The sequence below is a fragment of the Medicago truncatula genome, chromosome 6 (genome assembly GCF_003473485.1).
Source record: "Medicago truncatula cultivar Jemalong A17 chromosome 6, MtrunA17r5.0-ANR, whole genome shotgun sequence".
NCBI classification, from domain to species: Eukaryota; Viridiplantae; Streptophyta; class Magnoliopsida; order Fabales; family Fabaceae; genus Medicago; species Medicago truncatula.
The window spans coordinates 3,775,877-3,795,968 of NC_053047.1; the positions used below are offsets into that span (position 1 = coordinate 3,775,877).

The 20,092-nt window shown below is 31.8% G+C and overlaps 3 protein-coding genes across 3 annotated transcripts; all 3 read right to left on the reverse strand.

Annotated features, from left to right (window-relative positions):
• Positions 1 to 91: 91 nt before the first annotated feature.
• LOC120576133 (mitochondrial import receptor subunit TOM20) lies at positions 92 to 4,008 on the reverse strand. Its single transcript, XM_039827139.1, has 6 exons — positions 3,708 to 4,008; positions 3,525 to 3,600; positions 1,394 to 1,560; positions 1,245 to 1,292; positions 1,036 to 1,107; positions 92 to 437 (listed from the first exon to the last, which is right to left on the reverse strand). Exons 2-6 carry the CDS (start codon positions 3,565 to 3,567, stop codon positions 156 to 158), a joined length of 612 nt encoding a protein of 203 aa, XP_039683073.1. The 5' UTR covers positions 3,568 to 3,600; positions 3,708 to 4,008; the 3' UTR covers positions 92 to 155.
• A 2,012-nt stretch (positions 4,009 to 6,020) lies between these two features.
• LOC11414914 (polypyrimidine tract-binding protein homolog 1) lies at positions 6,021 to 8,916 on the reverse strand. The gene is made up of 8 exons (XM_039826770.1): positions 8,713 to 8,916; positions 8,495 to 8,557; positions 8,174 to 8,415; positions 7,456 to 7,513; positions 7,276 to 7,380; positions 7,119 to 7,200; positions 6,835 to 6,947; positions 6,021 to 6,659 (listed from the first exon to the last, which is right to left on the reverse strand). Exons 4-8 carry the CDS (start codon positions 7,495 to 7,497, stop codon positions 6,297 to 6,299), a joined length of 705 nt encoding a protein of 234 aa, XP_039682704.1. The 5' UTR covers positions 7,498 to 7,513; positions 8,174 to 8,415; positions 8,495 to 8,557; positions 8,713 to 8,916; the 3' UTR covers positions 6,021 to 6,296.
• On the reverse strand, positions 8,170 to 10,767 carry LOC120575847 (polypyrimidine tract-binding protein homolog 1). The gene is made up of 5 exons (XM_039826555.1): positions 10,582 to 10,767; positions 8,713 to 8,922; positions 8,495 to 8,557; positions 8,342 to 8,415; positions 8,170 to 8,269 (listed from the first exon to the last, which is right to left on the reverse strand). Exons 1-5 carry the CDS (start codon positions 10,765 to 10,767, stop codon positions 8,170 to 8,172), a joined length of 633 nt encoding a protein of 210 aa, XP_039682489.1.
• Between the last annotated feature and the right edge of the window lie 9,325 nt (positions 10,768 to 20,092).

Genomic DNA, 20,092 nt, shown 5'->3' on the forward strand with positions numbered 1-20,092 from the left:
TTTACGTACCATTTATTTATTTAACCAACCCTAATTTTTATATATACATACATGATATTTTGACCGACAAGCTTAACTAAAAAAAAAAAAATAGACAACCATGATAAATTATTGAATTACATGCAATGGCTTTGATATATTTCTGACAAATCAAGCTAACACACCAAAAGAGTGAAAATAAACACAACGAGAAGAATAATATATGATAGTTGTCTGGAAGCTTGTATAATGGCATTCACATCCTCACCAGAAAAACGATTTTGAATAAATGACATCATATTTTCCATAATCAAATTTGTCTTCTCTTGATTTTCACGCATTTTCTTTAGTTCGTCGAGCAATTCCTGATTTTCAGACAAAGAAGCTTTTGATTTTTTAGGTTTCGTAATCTTGCCATTAAGCATGTCATACTTCAGAATGTCCTTTTCCTTTTGAGTCTGAAAAATACGAAATAAATTAGGTTAAAAATGAAAATAACTTAAATATGAAGAACACGGTCTCTATCTCCATATTAACATATCTACCCTACAACGTGATTTTCGTACAAAAGAAGCATTGATCTCAAGAGCTGACTAAAAACATGATAGAAATAGCACTTATGAACTTCACCAAAAGATAATCTGATCATTACATAATCAAGATCAACCAACGTGTGCACTCATGGTAGAATCAACAAACTCATCCCATTAAATGTGACCAAAAGACCAAAGTCATCTAGTTCCTCTATCTCCACAATAAAAAATGAATTTAAGGGAAAAAATGATCATCTAAAAAAGAAGAACTTTGAAACAAAAAAACTACGAATTCTAGTCAACAACTATTTTATTGCCATACAAGAACCATATCTCGAATATTTCTTCAATGATTCAAAGAATATTTGAACTTGTGTCCTAGGGCAAAAACAATTCACCAACAACAAAAATATATACTATGGGGGGATCACGAGAATTATATAGGATTGCATTTAACCTAAGAAACCAGTAGGAAAGGATAGCAAAGAAAAGAGAAAGAACATAAATTTTTATGTCTTATTACCTTTGTAACGGAAGAAGGAGAAGACTCGGTTATCCTTGTTGATTGTTGATCTGGTGCAAAATCTTGGAGATCCTTAAAAAAGGTGTTAATAAATCAAATGGTTAAGTAACTGGTTTAAGAATAAATTAACAGGTCAACTTAAGGGGAATTCCGTTTAACTCAACCGATAAACATAGCAGTTTCTTAACCAAACTAATTAGAGAACATACCTTACAATACAATTCAAAGCTTCTGCGGTAAATTACATTCAAAGAATCCTATATAAAACAAAACACACGCTGTTACACAATTTTTACAAGTCAACAAGTAAAACACTTGCCACACTTCAATGATAGATTCATTGGTACTAAAACTGTACCAATTCAAAAGCTCGTTGATAGCACATAGCTGCCTTCTTAGCATAATAATCCATTTCGTCAGGGTCACTGCTAGATGCCAAGTTACGGCAAGAATATCCCAGGTACCAAAAAGCCTCATGATGATAGGGTTCCAGAAAAAGAGCTTCCTCCAGCTTCAAAATAGCATCTGAAAATCAAAGTTTCAAGTGAGAAACTTATTAAATTATCCATTTAATCTCTAATCTTTATTAATTTGTCTATAACTTCATATTAAAGATTAAATTGTTAAATTAAAGCTTAAACATTTAAGTTATTAATTTAATGATATTTTAAGGTTTCGATGTCTTAAAAAAAAGTCACTTGGAACGTGAGATGTCAACTTTTGGAAAGAAAAAAAAAAAGGTAGGGACTAGAATTGAAAAAAGAAATGTTAGATAGACCAAAGTTTCGAGGAAACCTTTAATGAAGCTAAAAATGAAGTTGATATAATTAAAGGGACTAAAATATGTGTTTCTAAGGTTTTGATTGTCGCCTGAGGTGCCTCTAGGGTATTGATTGTTATATGGGAATAGAAACTTTCCTTATATCTTTGTATCCCTTAGCCATTAAAATGCAGTGCAACCTTATCAAAATTCATAAATATTTACACTAAAGAAGAGTCATTACAAATTTGACATGATATGAATGATCATATATAAACTAAGTCAGTTCTTGCTTGGAGGCTAATGCACGATAGGCTCCCAACTGATGAGAAGTTACAAGATAGAGGTAGCAATCTTGCTTCCATCTGCAGCATCTTTCTCAATTCTGAGGAAACAACATCTCATCTTTTCTTTCAGTGCCCTTTTGCACTGAAACTTTGGACCTGGCTTGCTAATCTTCTCAATATTAATCTTCCCGCCATTGATAACATTTGGAAGATTGGGGAGCAATTTACACCTCAGTGCAGGTTAGTTTCTAAGGTTGCAGTCATCAACACTATTTCCATCATCTGGTACTCGAGAAATCAAGCTAGATTTCAAGACAAGCAAATTCACTGGAGGTCTGCTATCAATTCCATTATTTCCTATACTTCCATCTCAGGTAATAACACCAAGCTGTGCTCTAGAATTAATATGACTGAATTTGTTTTCCTCAAAGCCTTCAACATAAACATTCACCCTCCAAGGGCTCCTGTGATAAAAGAAGTGATTTGGAATCCCCCCAATTTTCACTGGCTCAAGGTTAACACTGATGGTGCACTGGTTAAGAATCCAATTAACACTGCCATGGGTGTTTTGCTGAGAACATTCTGGACTGCTCTACTGCCTTCACTGCTGAATTATATGCTGTCATGATTGCTATTGAAATTGCAGATAGAAAAAATTGGAGGTTTCTTTGGCTTGAAACCGAATCTCAATAGGTGGTGCTTGCTTTAAAGATGCTAGAATGGTTCCTTGGAACATTAGGAATAGATGGTCTAACTGTTTAGATATTATCAGTAACTTGAATTTTTTGGCTAGTCATGTGTATAGAGAGGGGAACACTTGTGCAGATGGTTTAGCTACTTTAGGCTTAGCTCTATCTTCACATGTTTGGTTCCCTTCCATCCCTGACTGTATTAGCACTGACTATGTTAGGAATAGACTTGGCCTCCCTAACTATAGGTTCATTTTTTGATGAAAAGGTGTTGACCTATTTCCCCTTTTCTTTTTGTATCTTCCTTCTCTTTTTGGTTAATGAATCTCAGTAATGCTCTCTGCGTTACTTTTGTTTTAAAAAATATATATAAAGACTTAAAAAAAAATTATTCGAAAGAATTGTTAATTCAACAACTTGAAATCAAATAAGCACTTAAAGCTCACAAATTGAAAGATCAAGAACTGATTGGAAAGGAAGTAAAATTAATTGAAAAAGAGATAGAATTAATAAAGTCACAAATCAAAAGGAAGAGTCCAATTGATGAAATTATGGTGAAGGAATCGAAGAAATGGTATGTGGTCTTTAATAAATATATAACCCTCTAAATCACAAGTTCAAACGCAACTAAAACCCATTTAATGACAAACAAAAAAACTAAAATAATTATATAAATAAAATAAAGTAGTTCAATATATATATATATATATATATATATATATATATATAGAGAGAGAGAGAGAGAATAAGCACCGTAGATCGTATAATCTTGATCTGGGCCGTCATTGTTATACATGTTTAACAAAGCTCCACCCCATCTTGTCAAATTCTACATATATTAATAAAACAAAATTATACACAAAATTTCCAACATAACAATGAATATGAAAATAAAAAATGTATGAATAAAAAATTTGGTAATGGAGACGAACGTACATTAGCATCGCGAGGGTTGTTGATGTATTCAGCTTCTACAATTTGGCGTTCTTCGCAAGCATTAACCTGGGAGAGGTTAAGGTTAACTTAACGCAGAGAATTACATACAAAATTCATTGAATCACGTCTCGATGAGGTTAGGGTTAAATTTGCTTGATTTTGCATGCTTCACAAACGAGAGTGTTTCAAGGGTTTGTAGGATTATAATCCTGTACAAAATCTATGGAATCACCTTCGTCTCTATGAGGGTCGAGGGAGAGATGTGTTTCTAGGGTTTTGAGTGTTGTATGGAAAACATAGGTGGGTGGGTGACAATGAGTTTGGTGTTTTGACTCTGTCTATATCTCTCCCCTAGCCAATCTTTCCCTTTCATCAAAATAATTTATTTTTATCATTTTTTTTTAGAGGAAACTGACTTGTAGCATTTCATTAATCAAAATATGTTTAATAAAATCTGGTATTTCTAGCAATATTTGGAAACTAGAAGACAATATGACCGTCTTAGCTAAAGAAAGTCCAATATCACCGCCTTAGCTAAAGTAAAGAGAAACAACATAAATTTTCATGTTTTATTACCTTGATTATCCCTGTTGATGGAAGATCTGATCCATAAATTTCCTTGTGACCCTTAAAAAATGTATTAGTAAATGAAATGGTTATGTATCAGTATAATTTTTCTTATGTTTATCTAATTTTTTTCTTCTCGTTATTCGTTATTTTTTGCAAGTACATGTACTTAAAAAATGTATATTTTATTCAATATGTGTTAATAATTTTACTAAATCCATATAATTTCATCCGCTGATGCATATATTAATTTACGGGTATTTAAAATATGAATTATTTTATTCTATTTATGTGTACCAATAAGATATTTGTCCCGTTCCGGACCGTGAAAAAATTTATTTGTGGGTAACATACATACAGAATTTTGGTCATTTATAATTATATACCTAACTCGGACAACGCCGGGTAAATACACTAATAAATATTAATAACAATGTAAAATGTTTTTTTTAAAATAAATTAAGTGTTTTTGAAGTATTATATCATCATTTATCATTTGTTAATTCAATTTTGTAAAAAAATCATTTTATAATGTCCGTAATTTAAAAAAGAAAAGTAAGTCTTCCATTTTCTTCCCCTCCTAAACCCTTCATCCAAACACACCCTTAGAATTTGGATTGGGTCTTACAAACCTTAGTAGTCCGATAGCATAAACTTAGTAGATTGCTCTTTACATTTCAGAAAATGCTCTCCCACGCATTAAAATGACTAAAATACCTCCAATGACAGTTAACGAAAATGAAAGTCATTTTAGGTGTGGGAGGGAAATTTTTAAAGTCGGAAGAAACTTATTAGATAAGAATCTAATACATATTCAATTCCAGATAGGTGTAACAAAACCTTATTAGAAACCTGGCCTCAGAGAATATTTGAAGTTTGACCCGAGCAGTTCGATAGCGGTAATTTGGTAGCAAGTGACCCAACTGATCTTTGATAGACTCTAACACATTAGAATTTGGATCGAGCCTAACTCAACCTTACTTGGATGGCCCGATGGCGGAAATTAACCTGATAACAAATGACCTAACAAATTTTTTATGGACTCTGATACACATTGGAAATTAGATTGGGTTTAACTCAACCTTACAAAGCTCACTTGGTTAACATAGTGATGATTGCCTTCACTTATAATAAATAACTAAAAGAAAAATTTGGGCTTTTTTTTTTAAGAAAAATTTGCCTTCACTTATAATTTGTCATCTCTTTTTATTGCGCAAATGTGTATGAACTACGAACGGTAGTTTTTGTGAAATCTATGTTTTGAATAAAATTATTTTGATTTTGAATAAAACATAAGTATACATATTTTGCACTTTCATATTATAACAAATTATACTTATATTTTTCAATGACACAAACACTATAACAACTATAATATAAAAATCTTATATTTTTTAATGACATCAACAAATCTGTCCAAAAATATGTATTCTCTTTACCTATAGTATAGATATATCTTCGAAAAATGCTAACAAGTGTCCTCTTTTTTCTAAAGAAGCTAACAGGTGTCCTTGTTATAACTATAATTATATTCCTACTTGTATTAAAGACATTTTAGTATGGATGAAATGAAGTAATTTATGGGATTGAGAGGTATTCATTTTACCAGCTCTAAAAAAAGATTCATTTTCCTCATTTCTTTTACCTTTTCCAAAATAACGTTATAGGCATCACCACAAATCCAATTCTATCCCAGCCAGGGTATCTCGACTAGTTTAAACATTTAAAAATAAATCCCATGTGATTTTGAAGCAATGCAGAAAACAATACTCCATGTAGTCCAAAATAAAAGTAAATATTTAACTATTGTATGCCTTTGCACCACAGAAGGGTTGTTAGCATGAAGAAATACCAAAAATAAACAAGAAAAAAAAAAAATCCATGTAGTAAGTAAAGACAATACCCGAAAATAGTGGGTAGTTTGGACAAAAGGCTCAAAACTTAGGGCATCAGAAATTGAAACTGAAACTCTGTATGAATCAATGAGATCCAACTTGAAAATTTGATGGAGTTGAATAAAAACTATAAGGTATAGGGATTGTAGTTCAGACGAAATCTACTTTCCCAACCATAATGAGGTTGACTACCAGGAAAAGCACCGGCAAATGAACTGGGAGGCATATGAGAATGAGGTGAGGCACCGGCGGGGGGTACTGCAGCTGGGGAATAGCCAGGAAATGGAGGAGCGGCTTGACCAGAAGGAAAAGTACCGGGTGCTGATAAATAACTTTGTGTAACTTCCTGCTGGTTTGGATCCCATGATGGCATTTGTCCCATTGAACCAGAATACATAGTCGCAGCTTGAGTGGTCTGCCATGCAGGAGCTTGAGCTGCATGGAGACTAGGATCTAGCACTGTATAGTCTCTGCTTTTGTCACTGAATGCCTGAAACCAAACAATTATATTAAGTGAATATCATTCGAAGATCAAAAGAAACACTATAAAAGGTCAATCAAGTGTTGAGAAGCATACACTCGAGCATTATTTCTGATCAAGAAAATGTCCAACTTTCTCATATTCTTCCCTCATTAATATTAACTCAAACATATTTTTTTTATACCTTAACATTGAGATCAGTATGACGAGAGTATGTTAGATGAAGCTTACAATAGCCACCATCATATATGCAATGTCCCTCCAAAGTTTCTTTGGCCGCCGCTGCTATCGTAAGATCTAAAAGGGGGGAAAAAGGTTACACTTACACATGATGAATAGCCACAAAAAGAATTTATTGTTGAGCAACGGATGCACAACTACAATAGATGGACAAATAAGAATTTCGCTTGATTAATAGAGTAAGTTCTAGAGTTGCAATCAAGAGCTTCAGTCAAATAGGATCAATACCAGGGTATTGAATCAGTGCATGAGTGTGCCCATTCTTATCAAACATAGCAACTTTCTGAACAAAGCCAAATGCAGAAAACACCTGTAAATGCATGTCAGAAGTATTAAATATAAATCACCAATAAATTACCCTTTTAATGAGAAATAAAATTCTCACCGAGTGAAGAACATCTAGGGGTACAGCATACTGCATATTTTCAATTGTTGCCAAAAGCACATTACTTTTGTGTTCCTTCCTCTTTCCGTCAGGACCAATTGCAGGCTGAACATCAAGAGTTGTTAGAACATTCAAAAATATGCAAAACATATATAATGGAAGAAAATATGAGCAATATACCTGTAACGCACTGTCAATAGCAGCCTGATTAACAGGAAGCATGGGATTAGTGTAGTCCCTACAAAAACAAAAAACTAGGGAATATAACCAAACCAGGCATTTAAATAGGACTAATATCTACTGAACATTTATAAATTTATAAAATGAATATTTCAATGTGCACTTTCAAACAATCTCATGCAGGAGTTATAGATTAAAAGAATTCAGTGTGTGAAATGGATATGAATGTAGAACCTATAGACCAAAATTGATGACTAGCAAGATAAGTCCTAGACGTGGTTAGACAAGGTGATTAGGTAACCTTTTAATACTAATTCTAAAAAAATGCATAGATATAATCATAAATGTTAAATATTGTTTTGAACAAAAAATTCAATGAACAAAACTAGAAGCTTCCATACACCTATGATCTTGATGGAAAACGGCTACAAAAGGCAAATTGCACATTCTTTAATAGCAGAACAGTTTTCGTTGATACAGAGATCAAGGAGAACGAATCAAATAGAGATTTGAGACAGCGTAATATAGTAAATATTAACATTCCAAAATAATAAAAATTTACCGACATTCACAAAAATTAGATTTATGCAATCAGTTTCCATACTAATTTCATTATGACAACAAATTCATCTACCATATGGAAAAAGGTAAAAAGATGTCATCACAAACAAGACAACTATATTCTGACTGACAAAAAAACTAAAGTACACGTATCTACCTGCTGCGGTTAGATTGGAATTTGATGTTGAGGTCTCGATGTGCTGAGTACGAGATACGCAAGTTGCAAGCTCCAACATGCTCTGGGAGCAAGTATCTGGAAATGAAAGCAATCACCACAATTAATGATGAGGGTTAAGAAAGGAGAAAATGTAAAAGTAGAGCTTGCCTTGGTATGCTTCTTCCATCGAGTGAATCCTTAGCCGAAGCAGCAGTCTCAGCATCAGTGTACTGAATCAGAGCCTACCCATAAATAATACACAGTGAATAGTGAATGCTGATAAGATACATTGAAAGAAGTGCAATTCACTATTTCACTAACCTGAAAACCTGCAGTCTTTTCAAATGTGGCAAGTTTGTGTACAAAGCCAAACGCAGAAAACACCTGAGTAAAGAACAAAGAAATGTATTGATTCTACCAGAAGTCAGCTATTATACACTAGAAAAAAATAAGTTTGTACATCACACAGTTCACCCAAACAAGGCGCCTACCAACATCACACAGAAATCCAAATCAACTAGCAACTCAGTATCACTTACCAAGTGGATAACATCAATGCTCACATCTCCTGCTTCAACACCTTCAATGGTTACCAGCAAGACATTTCCAGGGATATCTCCAGGGGAATTGCTGTTGACAATATGATGTCTATTAGAATATTGAATGTAAACAGTCTTGCCACGAACCTGAGCAGGCTCTGAAGATGAAGCATAATATGAAACCATTGAAATTGCTTGATTCAGTTCCGCCTGGTAAAGCATTTATATTTAAGAGCTTAGAACCTTGAGTAGGAGAATCAATAAAGCACCAGATCAAGATGTGTCATCGAATATAAGAAAGCATATGATGCAGCACATGAACGAAGTTTATATTTCGAGTCATAATCATTGTTGTTTTTGTTCTCTCGTCAATTTTACATTGAAGCATCGTTCTAATCAAGGAAAAAAGCTAAAAGAACATACAGGGAATCCAGTTTGATCACCAGTTGCGGAAACAAATAATTTATGGTTTGCATATATCAAATTGATGTTCACTTGCAATAAGACTTCTAAAATTCCCATACATACATTTAACTTCATTTAACGTCAAAATCTGAAAATTCACCAAAAAATTTATCTAAAAACTTCTCCATAACTATTCAAGTATACAATCTAGTCTCTAGTTCAATCTTTGTCATAAATACCTAGAAATTTAACTGTGGATTAATTACATTTTTGCTACTCCTAGGGCTAACATGTGATTTCGTCCTCTTGACAACTTTTTCAGCAATGAAATCCCATCAATTTTTCAAATTAAAACAAATCCAGTCTCTCTCTCTCGGTTTGGTATCCAATTACCAACAGAAAACAGTGACATAACCAACATTTTACATGCAAGACCTGACATTTTATCACTGCTGACTTAAACTTTTCCAAATTCACAATTCCATTGCTTTTAAATAGGATCCGAAAACCACACATTGATCAATCATATTCAGGCTTAGATATTGTCATCATAACTGTGCAATGCTGCAGTATATAAATCAAAAACGCGTTCTGTTAGACTGTTACAACTGTACTCATAAATAACCATGCAACATACTTGCTATGAAGCACTAACACAAACATCAAACACGACATTTACTATGACACATAAACACAAGTAATAATTTGAGAAAATTTAAGTAATTGAATGTAATTAAATGCATCAGTGCCTTGTCAGGGGTATGCACCAACATGTGTCAGACACCAGTTTTCAATCTAAAGTGTCAATACAACATCCAGGCTATGAAGCATTGACACATACATGAACATCGAACAAACTACTCCCTTCGGTCACATTTATAAGCAAAAAATAATTTTTTAAGTTCATTGAATAAATAATGTATATGACCTATATATAGACCGGATACATTAGATATTAAATGAACTTAAAAAGTTATTTTTTTGCTTATAAATGCGACCAGAGAGAGTATGAAGCATTGACACATTCGCGGACATTGAACACGACAGAGACAATGACACATATATATTAGTAATAATTAAAGGAAAATGTGATTGAATGTAACCACATGCATCAGCATCGGCATCGTGTAGTGTCAGACACACAGACATATCACATACCGGACATGCATTCAATCTAAAGTCAATCACATGCCTAGGCATCGGCATCATATCAGTGTCAGACTCACAGGCATATCACATACCGGACATGCATTCAATCTAAATTGTCAGTGCTGCATGGCCAGTAAATATGAAGTATCCATCTTCGAATTCAGCTCAATTCTCTCTCAAAATTCAACAACAACCTAACCAATTTCTAACGCATAAATTCATAAAAAATTCATAAGATAAATCCTAACACATTCATAACACAAAAATTTAAAAAAAAAAAAAAAAAAATCATCAAAAATGAATGAACATGCTTACGAATTGAACAAAAGCTTGATTCTGATTAACACCAACATTACACTTAGTACTCATCACTTTTCCAAACGGACTACAAAGATCAGCAAGTTCTTCATCGCTGCATTCCCATGGAAGGTTGCGGAAGTGAAGAACCTTGGATGGAATTTGAGTGCAACGGAATTGTTGTTGCTGCTTGGAAGATGACATTGTTGATCGTAGCTGAATCAGTTGAGATTTTTTTCAGATGAATGGAAAAATGAGTGAGAAAATTTTATTACAAGATTTTCCCGAGAAAGATAAAATGTTTGAGAGTGTGTGTGTTTGTTTGGAAAATGTTTGTAGCTGACGTTGATGCATTCACCTGGGTTTATGCCGTATATGGAAATTCTTTTTATGTTTATTTTAAGTTAAAAACATACTCCCTAATTGACTTTTTTTCGATTCATGTGCAAGTAATGCATCTAGTCTATATTTATAATAAAATATATTAATTATTATATGAACCTAAAAAGTCACTTTTTTCTTATAACAAGGATAAGATGGAGTATTTTCTCCATTTCAAGATGAGGAGTAGAAGTTTTTTTTTTTTTTTTCATAAGCTTAACTCAGTTAGAAAAAATAATGCATAATATATACAAGGTCCAGAGTTCGACCCCAGACACCACCAAAAAAAAAAAGAATTTATTTTAAAATAGTTTCCAATGCAATAATAATTTTTTCTTTTCAATAATTTCAAAGGATTATTTTTTCTTTAATTAAAAATAAATCAATAGTTGATTAAGATAATTCTGTAAAATAACATCCTTCTTTCTTTTAATTAATTTATTTCTTAATATGCGTGTAAAAGTCTTAAACGACATTCATTTTGAAACATAAACGTATTTTGATGTAATGTATTTTGTTGTTTTAAGTTATTAAGTTGGTCAAATACCATTTTTTTTAAGTTGGTCAAATACTTTTTGTTGTCTTTTAATTAAGTTATTAAGTTGGTCAAATACTTTTGTTTAAAAAAAAAAAAAGTTGGTCAAATATCTTTTGTCGTCTTTTAAAGAGGGTGTATTAGATTAAGATTTTAAGATATTTTTTTAACATGAAAAAGTCTGGTGGTATTCAATCAAGATTCTTTGCAACTTAAAAAAAGTCTTGTGGTATTCAATCAATATTTTTTGTCATTTGCAAATTAAAAAATTCTTGTGGTATTCAATCAAAACTTTTTGTCATTTAAAACAAGTATTGTGGTAATCAATCAAGACTTCATCACTTAAAAAAAGTTTTGTGGTATTCAAAATCATTTAAATTTTGAATGATTGTTTAATAAATTGAATTTTGTGGATTTTGACGTTGATGCAAAAAAGGTATTTGACTTATTAAGTTGGATGTAGTGAGTTTGTTTGTGTATTTATATTTTATATTTTTAACAACATTGAGTTTGTGATTATATTTGATGAATTATATCATGTTGTATGAGTGAGATTTCTCTATTTTAGTAATAAAAAAAAAAAAAATTGAAATCAATTAGGCTAAATTACATCATTGGTCCTTTAAGTTTGAGGTTTGTAAAAAATAGGTCATTTAAGTTAGTTTGCTTACATATAATACCTTTAAGTTTGTAAACGGTTTCAATTTAGTCCTTTTGTTAACCAAATGTTACAAAAACAATGAGATGGTAGTTCAGTGTATAATATGGCATGTTGATGGACAAAACGCGGCATTTTTCAGGTCCGACGTGGTTAACGTCATCTCCTTCATCCTTGCACACCATTCTCCCCCGATTTTCGAACCCTGACTCCATTTTTATCATTCAAAAGCTTATACACCTTAAATCAAATGGCTTCCAAGCACAACTCTTGTAAGTCCTTTAAGTTCGACAGAGATGTCGGGTTAGTCCATTTAAAACACTGATATCCTATTTGAAATTTAAAGGACCTATTTGAAACTTCAAAAAAATTATAGGACGAGTCTAGTATTTTTATCAAACTTAAAGAAGTAAAAGAGGTATTTGACTTATGGGTTTGTCTAACATGTGCAATATTATACTCCCTCCGTTCCTTTTTAAGTGTCACTTTTGGAGAAAAATTTTGTTCCTATTTAACTGTCACTTTCAAAGTTCAATGCAACATTAAATGTTGTTTTACCAATATTATTCTTAGGTACCGTTTGGCCCGGCTTTTTTTCAGCTTTTCTAAGTTTTTAAGGAGAAGCTAGGCCAAACACAATATCAATAAAGTACCTTCGAAAAAAAGTACTTTTTTTAGAATGCATAAAATTGAATGGAATGGGCTTTAACCAAAAGTTGTTGAATGCTACTTCAAAAAACTATTTCTCCCCAATTTATTTCACAAGCACCTCTCTTCAACTCCCGCCGGCAATCTTTTGTTTTATTTTTTCAATATGCTTTTTTCTTCCATTTTATTTTATTTTATTTTTTTTAACCGGTCCATTTAATTTTTTAATGAGGTTCCATTTAAGTTTATTATCTATTTTTTTAAGGAATTTTATTATCTTTTTATCACTTATATATTAATTTCAATATCTTTTGATCATCATAACCTCGCAAATATTTGTATTCACGCTGTCAATGAATGACACCGAATATTTTTATTCCCTTTCTTCAACCACGGAAATACACACACACGTTAGCGTTTAGAGTAATACTTTATGTTCTTCTTTCTGTTTTTTTTTGTTATGCTAATGCGTCTAATTTTTGTTAGTGTTGTGTAATGCGTATAATTATTTTTATAAAATTTTGATTTTAATTAAAAGTACAAGTGTAGTTGCCTAAAAAAATTATACTTATATGTAATTTACACATTTGTATTGTAAGAAACTATGCATATCTTTTTCTTATTAAAAAAACTAAACATATCTTTTTCAATGACACCAACAATGTAACAAATATAATATTATATAATATAAATTCTTATCTTTTTGACCAACACTAAAAATATGGTATTCTTATAACAAAATTTGTTATAGAGTATAATTGGAAAAGATACTGTACAAATTTGTATTCATGTTACACAAAATAAACGTCATTGAGTAAATATAGTATTGGTAAAAATATATCTTTTATATTTTAAACATTTTTTTCCTCCAAAAAATATTTTAGACATTTTTTTATTTATTATGTTAATTCATAATGAATTCAAAGTTTTTTTATTTATAGACAATGCATAAATATATGCAAGGTCCCGGGTTCGAACCCCAGACACCACCAAAAAATAATAAATTCAAAGTTTTGTACAATATTTTGCCAAACAGCTTTTAACTCAAAAATAACTTTAGAACTAAAAAAAAATAAAGAAACCAAACAGCTTTAGCCTTTTTCTTAAAGAGCTTTATTTTAACTTTGTTTGAAAGTAGCTTTTACACCGAAAAAAAGCCTGGCCAAACGGTACCTTAGTTATTTATTACGGAGGGAGATATATATATGAAATGAGATATTAAATGAATAAGGTCATTATAGTAAAAATATAGCTTGTGGCATCAAAAGTAGTATCAATTGTTGATTGTCTTGGTTTGTGTAAAATATCAAAATGTGACAATTAAAAAGTAACGGAGGTAGTACATGTTAAGGCAACTAAAAGTAGCAACTTTTCATTGAAAATCAATAATTATTCATTAAAAGTTACATATTTAATATATAAAGTGTAACGCCCTTTTTGAATTATTTGTTTTATTTAATTATTTAATTGAGTCTAGAATTTATTAAGAAGAGTTTAGAATATTTTTATATGATTATGTAATTTATTAAGTGGCTTATTATATTATTTAATAGAATAAGATTTGAAAATAAAATAATATTGGGTTTAGGAGTTGTTATGAGATTTTAGAGAGTTTGGGGGAGAAAGAGAAATAAGATAAGATGGATGGTGGAGATATAAATAGGAAATACCTAGTTTAGAAAAACATAACGTGCGATCAATTTTGGAGAAAAGGGACCAAGAGAATGGAGAAGACCTAGAGGGGCTGCGATTTCATCTTATAAGGTAAGGGTGAGACTAACATTCAATCTTATTAAGTCCGTAATTCTGATGATTAAATTTAACAAGGGTGGGATTAGTTTTGGAGGATTTGAGAATTAGGGTTAGAGTGAGGAATTGATGAAAAATTGTTAGATTGATGTTGAAAGAGTAGGTAAACCATTGAATTAACGTATGGGGGAAGTTTTATTCATCATAAGGTTGTGTACTCATGTGGGTAGTGAAAGGTTGTTAAATTTCATTATTTCCTTATTCTTTTAATAAATTAATGTTAAATTCATGCTTTACCGTTGTGATTTTAGGTATATTCTTGTCTCAAAATTCACTATTTTTACGTGCTAAATTGGTAGTTGATTGAGGTTATATTCATGTGTGCTGTTTTGTGCTTCAAACTTTGATTTGTTTTATTGTTAATCGACTCGTATTGATTAATTATTGCAACATGTACTGGAATATGATTTTGTACCGTGCATATGCCTTATTTCATTGGTTACTACTTTTCGATTCAATTGATAAGCCATATCAAAATAAAGTATGATAAAAATTGAGAAATCATAGTGTTTATCAATTATATTAATTTATATTTTGTTTTAGTATGTTATACGTGATACTTAAACTTTCTGTTGAAATTAGTTAGTTTATTTTGGCTTTGCAAAGAACAAAACTTTCTGCTGTGGTTATATTTGTACATTGACCATTATATGATTGTATTCTTATTGCTAATTGATTAGTATAATTAAACTGCAATTTTGATTGAATTTCCATTCTAGAAATTTAACACTATGTCGTGTCAATCCCTTCAAATTGCTATTTTGTATCTATTATGTTTCATGTGTATTAGTTTAATATATTTATTTTCCTGATTTTAATCTCATATGATTTAGTGATGTGTATTAATGTGCTATTTGAAGAAGTGTGCTTTAAAGATTTGTGATATAGAGATGTGCTATATAAAGATGTGTCATATAAAGATGTGTTATTTAAAGATGTGTTATTTGATGATGTGTTTTGATGATGTTATATTGTGATATAATTGTATATGCATTACTTGAATTATATGTGAATAATTGAGACGTTGTTGACTTGCATTTTATATTATCATGTCATGCTGTTTTTGTATACTATTGTGTTGCTGTTGTTATTAAACTAAGCTGCATGAGTCGGTCTAAGTTGATTAAGATGATGAAGTTCCAAATTATTGGATTATACAAGAGTTGTCGATTTAAGATGTTTAAGAAGTCGAGTCCATGCATTAGCATTCTTTGTTGGGGGCTTGATGCTTTGGAGGATATTAATACTTAAATAGCGATAGGGGGCTTGATGCTCTGGAGTATATTAATACTTAAATAGCGATAGGGGCTTGATGCTCTGGAGTATATTAATACTTAAATAGCGATAGGGGCTTGATGCTCCGTATTGGTACCACATGCATATAAGAGGTCTAAGTTGCATAGTCGAGTTAGAGTCGCATTGTCGAGTCAAGGATGTTTATGTTGATAAATTGTGAAGTGTACAAACTATGATTGAAGTGTTTAATGATATATTATTATCTATAATGAATGTTAAGATGATTGGATGTTGATTAAATATAATTGTTGAATTATATGCTTAATATTATTGTTTTGTGAAATCTCACCCCTTCTGCTTGGAAATGTTGCTCTTCGTATGAGTAACTTGCAGGTGATCGAGTTTAAGTTGCTGTTAGATTGCTGTCGTGAGTGGATTAGCTCTCTCATGTGTCTTAGGTGCTCTGATACGTAACAGGATGGGAACTTTGTTATTGCTTTTCTATTCCTCACATATTGTTTTTGAAGATTTATGACTATATTTTTAGATTGGATTTTTATGAGACATTTATGAAGAGACCTTCGTGCCAAAGACTGTTTTTGAATAAATTCCGCTGTGAAGTATTAAAGATTTTGTTATTGAATTTTCAAGGATAAATAGTTATTTATTCAGTTTAGGATTTTAAGAAAAGAATGTGACATTCCGTTTATGTGAATACTCTGATTATTTTTATGAAATTTTTATGTTGGGAAAACGGGGTATTACATAAAGCACAACTTCCAAGTCAAAGTTACTACTTTAAATTTCTTAACATGTGCAAATTTGCACATGATAGAAAAACCCATGACTTATTAAGTTGGATCTAGTGAGTTTTTTCGTGTAATCATCTTTTATGTTTTTAACTGCATTGAGTTTTGGAGTTGCGTTTGAACATTCATTTATATGACAACTTTTGAGACAACAAAGATTTTACAAAGAAAATGAGATATTGACACAAAAATCAAAGCAATAGAGAGAGAAAGTTAAAACATAAGGTGATTATGAGAGAGAAAGTTATCACAAAAGTTGTCAAAAATGTTTGTTTAAATATCATTTATCTTGAGTTTGTGATTATATTTGATGAATTATATTCAGTTGAATGAGTGGAAGTCTTTATTTTAGTATTAAAAAAAAAAAAAAGTATTATGAAATCAATTAGGCTAAATTACGTCATGGGTTCTTTAAGTTTGAGATTTGTAATAGATAGGTTTTTAAGTTAGTTTGCTCGCACATGATACCTTTAAGTTTGTAAACAATTTCAATTCGGTCCTTTTGTTGACCAAATGTTACAAACACAATGATGTGGTAGTTAAGTGTACGATGTGGCATGTTGATGGGTAAAACGCGTCATTTTTTAGATTTACGTGGTTAATGTCATCTCATTCATCCTTTCACACCATTCTCTCCTAATTTTCAAACCCTAACTCCATTTTTATCTTTCCGAAGCTTGAACACCTTAAATCAAATGGCTTCCAAGTACATCGCTTGTTCGAATTCGTGTGGGTATAACCCATGGGCCAAATACAGGCGGAAAGAACGGGTGATTTCATGTACAAATCAACTAGAATCACGGATTTTCCACCCAAATTAGGGTTGTGATTTCCCCAATTTCATCTCTATCTCTATTTCTCAAAAACCCATATTCTACTTCCTTGTTTTCAAAACACAACGCTTTGCCATATAAATCTCCTTCAGATCTCCAAAACGGCGTGTTTTGCCCATCAACATGTCAGATCATACAATAAAGCATTTATTTATTTTTGAATAAATGGGAAATATCATTGAATGATTAAATCCAAATTACAAATTGTAACAAAAAAAAATCCAAATTACAAATGGGCTCTGTTTCCATCCACACAATATTTGGTTCAGTTAACGCATATTGGGCCAACCCACCCTTGCGCAACTTTATTCCCATCCTTCTTAGTAAAACTATACTTACAAGAGACAAAGTAACACTTCATTTGCATAATCCTATGAACTATTTTCCCTTCATATGTTTTAGAGACATCCCACTTCTCCTGAAGCTTTGACATCACTACATCACAATCACTCTCAGGAAAGATCTTAGTGAAACAACAACAATAGCCCAACACAAAGCTTTAAACATGAGGAAAGCTTCCGCAGTGGCTCGGTCTTCAAAACCTTCGACACACCAAGTAGAAGATCCCAACTCTTCACCATTGTCATCACGAGCAACAACACCTAATCCCCAAATACCCACCTCAGATAAATTTACATTTGTACTGATTTTAACAAAACCTAATTTTGGCCTTTGCCACTTCACATTCGTGTTTGATCTTTGCATGTGTAGGTGCGTGGGAGCTAATAGAGGAATCTTTGCATGTGTTTCAATTCCTGAACATAATACTTTCCCGACTTACAATTCAAAATTTATCTTTTGACTTAAGGAGTGTTAGACATATAATTTCATTATAAGGGAAATGGGTAGAGGCATTTGTAGATACTAGTTCCGAAACATTGTACTAGATTTACAATCACATGCACCATCAAAATGTAATGCCATTCTATACGTTAACTAAGCGAAATTTTGAAAGTTAAAGGATGTAATGGATCTTCTGTTATCGACTAGGCATGGAGATTTACAGAGGGCAATCGATTAAAGTGTAATTGAAATAAGAGGAGTATATAATCAACCAAGGAAAGACATTTGATAATTAATTAATGAAACTTAATCCCAAATATAATATCTCTTCATTTTTGTTTTACTTTTTTAAATGAATTATGTCAATTCATGTACAAACAATCTCTTTTACGTGCTTGAAACTATATTAATTGTTGAATTTTTAAAGGGTTTAGTATTGCACGAGTTTATGTGGATACAATAGCTCTGAATACTTGCTTTTAATTTGTAAATCTACATCTATTATAATGTGGCAACTGAATTGTTGTTTGAGGACATTAAAACATGTTCAATTACATATATCATATATGTAGGCATTGTGATCAATCCAAGCAATTTAAAAATAAAAATAAATAAATAAATAAAAAATAAAAAAAAAGGTCTAGGACCACATGCAAGAGGGAGGCCATCAAAATGGAGGAGGATACACTTATGTTCAAAATGAAGGTGGGAAAGAACCTCAACAAAGATTCAAAAAAGGAAAATGCTATTTATCACAAGAATTCCTTTCACGACAACATCCCGATGGACGACGGTAAAATTTTAATATCTTTCTACATCATTTTATTTCAAACCACCCATGTATTGTAATTAAAGGTCTAGATCAAACGGTTCAAAATCATTCGCGATGTTCTTGGCATGTTTTCTTTCGCGATCAATAGCAGTGCTAAACAATATTAAGAGAAATAGGTAAATGAATTAAAAGCAAGCTTTTCAATGTTAACCTTATGGGAAATGATAGATACAGTGACAAAATTTATCAAGAAAATTTCAAGACAGTGTATTGCTAACACCTTTCCTTAATTACACATTATTACATCCCTTAATTTCCGTCAAATAACAAGTAGCGATACTCTTCAAAAAATCTCTAGATAAATAGCGATACTCTTCAAAAAATGTCAGGCGCCAAGGGACATTGGACAAACCACAATAAAAAAATTTAGGTGAAATTGGCGCGAATCATGAATATTGTGATGCCAATTATATTAAGGCCAAGCAATACACATATGTCTAGAAAATCAACAAAAATAGCAGCATGGCAAATGGTGAAGATACAATCAGCATGGCAAATGGTGAAGATACAATCAGCAATGAGCATCCAAGGATTAGTGATGATGGACAATCTAGAGAAAGATATGCACTTTGTCATGACATCTTTAACGTTCCTTTTGGCTCTTTTGATGTTCAAAGAGAGGCAAGAACTCATAGAACGGAGTATAGTTTAAGAAACCATGAGCTGATCCTCCTTCTTCGTTGATTTTGAAAGTAAAAAAAGGGCTTTTGAAAAGGAGCAATTCTTGAATGGACACAAGTATTTGGTCACACACATAAAAAAAATTAGAAAAAATAATAATTATGTTTGAAGGTTGGAGTTCATGTCATGTTGCTTCGCAACGTTGATCAAGCATCTGGTCTCTGCAATGGAACGCGTTTGATTATTGTCTCTTTGGGGAAAAATGTGATTTGTGCACGTGTTATTGGTGGTGCACATGCTGGTGAGGTTGTCTACATTCCTCGGATGAATCTGATCCCTTCTGGTGCTAATGTTTCCATTACGTTTGAGAGGCGTCAGTTTCCA